We start from the raw sequence: 2,346 nt of genomic DNA, 5'->3' as shown, positions 1-2,346 counted from the left end.
GAAAAAAAAAAAGTGAGGAAATAAAGATCCAAAGAGGTTAAGTGACTTCTCTAAAATCACTCTAAACCTTGTGTGCTATAAGAACTAGGACTAAATTTTAAATCTAGCCTAAATCTAGTCCTTTTTTCTCTATGCATTGCTTCCTGATAATCAGGTGATCCTAAGCCAGTGACCTTGATTTAGACAAAAGGACTTGATTTATGAACCTGGACTTGGCTTTAGGTTAATTAGGACCACAGACACTTAATTCATACCAACAGAACAGAGGGCAGAGGATATGAGCCCAGATACCAGTGGATGGGTTGGTTTGGTGAACGGAGGATGTAGAGTTTCTTATGAATGCAGCTTCTGTTTTCCAATGAAGTTTGTAAAACAAGGTTTTCGGCTGAGTGTGAGAATAGGGGAAATTTGAGGAGAAACGACAAGCCTTTCACTGGGGAGTGACAAGCCTAGGAGATGGAGTTGGGTTGCTGGGCAGCACCGAGCATCTACATGAGGTTTCTGGTCCTGGAGTGAAATGAGCAGTCGGTGATGTGTGTCGTCACTGGGCTGTGTGACTGCAGGCACCGTGCTGGCAACAGGGAAGGGTGTTGAAGTACAGTGATACAGTGATGGACCACAGAGTCTGAACTGGCTGAAAAGGAAAGTGAAAGTCACACACACTCAAGAGATAAGAAAAAGAAAATAGGGTCGACGAGTCAGGTCCCTGTGTGGTTGAGAAGTGTTGCATTCAGGATATCTAGAGAAAGTGAGCCAGGAAGATGATGTGGTGGGATACTTGAAACTGGGGTGATGCAAGAGCGGATCCTGGTAATGACAAGAAGTAGGCACTGTTTCTGGGGATTCTGGGAACGGGGGCAGTTTTTCCATGATCACAGTGACTGCATTTGAAGGATAGGGACTAACAGTTCTCGTCCCCCTTCAGTGTAAAAGGATGTCCTGCCCCAAGTGACAGTGACTCCTCTGTTGTAAAGGACTAGGAGGTTTGACCCTGGAACTGAGGCTTAGACCAGGATGTAGAAAGGGTGATTTGTGAATTGACATGATCAGGAATTACTCTGGAAAGGTGTTGAAGACAGCAGTGTGCGGGCACCTCCCACTTGAGGTCTCATGGTGCCGGGGAGGAGAGATCAAGAAGGGCTACTGGGAAAGTGCATCCTGACAGGAAGTTAGAACCAGAAATGAAGAGGGACTCCAAAAATCCGGAGGGCACTGGGGCAGGAGTTGGTGGGATGGAGTGGGACAGGAGATGGTGGGTAGAGTCTGGGAATGAGAATTTCTTGGGCTTCCTGAGGTGACTAATGAAAATGGAGGTCAGAAACTCCATATGAGGCTGGTTGTGGTGGTCTCTGGTCAGGTGGGGGGTCCTGTCGTTCTGGGGTTCATCTGAACTCTTCAGCCTCCACCTGCAGGAGGGCCGGGCAGGCGGCCAGCTTCCCTCAGTCCTGCCTGTGGTAAAATGTCAGTTCTGCTTTCAAATTCACACTGTGATTGGTTTATCTTCCTTCCTTTTTCAGACTGCTGTTGATGTCTTTAGAAGGATAATTTTGGAGGCAGAAAAAATTGATGGGGCAGCTTCACAAGGAAAGTCTTCGTGCTCGGTGATGTAATTCTCTGCAAAATCTGAGGACACTGGGAATATATTCTACCTGAAGAAGCAAACTGCCCGTTATCCTTTAAGATAAACTATGCTTCTTTTTTCTTCTGTTAACCTGAAAGATATCATTTGGGTCAGAGCTTCCTTCCCTTCAGATTATGTTAAACTCTGACTCTGTACAAATGAGTTCACTTCCATTTTCAAATTTTAAGCAATCATATTTTCAATTTATATATTGTATTTCTTAATATTATGACCAAGAATTTTATCGGCATTAATTTTTCAGTGTAGTTTGTTGTTTAAAATAATGTAATCATCAAAATGATACATATTGTTACACTACTATTAACTAGGCTTCAATATATCAGTGTTTATTTCATTGTGTTAAATGTATACTTGTAAATAAAATAGCTGCAAACCTTAATCCTTTGTGCTACTGGATATGGCTTTTAAAGAAGGAAAACTCTGTCCTCCTGAGAGTTTCTTTTTGGCCTTCAGGAAGGCTCCAAGGCTGAATTTCAGAAACTCATGGAGGATGTGGCACGGGAAGGAGGAATATGGAGCCCTTTTCTGCTCCCTGGGTGGCAGGCCATGGCTGACTTTGGCCTAGCGGATGATGGGGCTAGGTGACAGTTGACTGAAACAGAGTGACCTTGGGGTTCTATAAGACGAGGTACTCCCCAGTAATGATTATATTCTCTCCTGTGAAGATACCCTAAACACCCTGAGCCTTAATTGAAACACTTAGT

General features: G+C 44.0%; 1 protein-coding gene across 1 annotated transcript in view; it reads left to right on the top strand.

Annotated features, from left to right (window-relative positions):
• RHEB (Ras homolog enriched in brain) overlaps positions 1-2,021 on the top strand; it is a 49,450-nt gene extending 47,429 nt beyond the window's left edge. Inside the window, exon 9 of the mRNA XM_008072713.1 lies at positions 1,518-2,021. Within this exon, the coding sequence (XP_008070904.1) occupies positions 1,518-1,610 (93 nt within the window). The 3' untranslated portion in view covers positions 1,611-2,021. The remainder of the gene's footprint in view (positions 1-1,517) is intronic.
• The last annotated feature ends 325 nt before the right edge of the window (positions 2,022-2,346 follow it).

The sequence above is a fragment of the Carlito syrichta genome, unplaced genomic scaffold, assembly GCF_000164805.1.
Source record: "Carlito syrichta isolate Samal-C Ts95f unplaced genomic scaffold, Tarsius_syrichta-2.0.1 Scaffold315400, whole genome shotgun sequence".
Taxonomy (NCBI): domain Eukaryota; kingdom Metazoa; phylum Chordata; class Mammalia; order Primates; family Tarsiidae; genus Carlito; species Carlito syrichta.
This window is presented reverse-complemented; position numbering and strand designations above follow the sequence as displayed.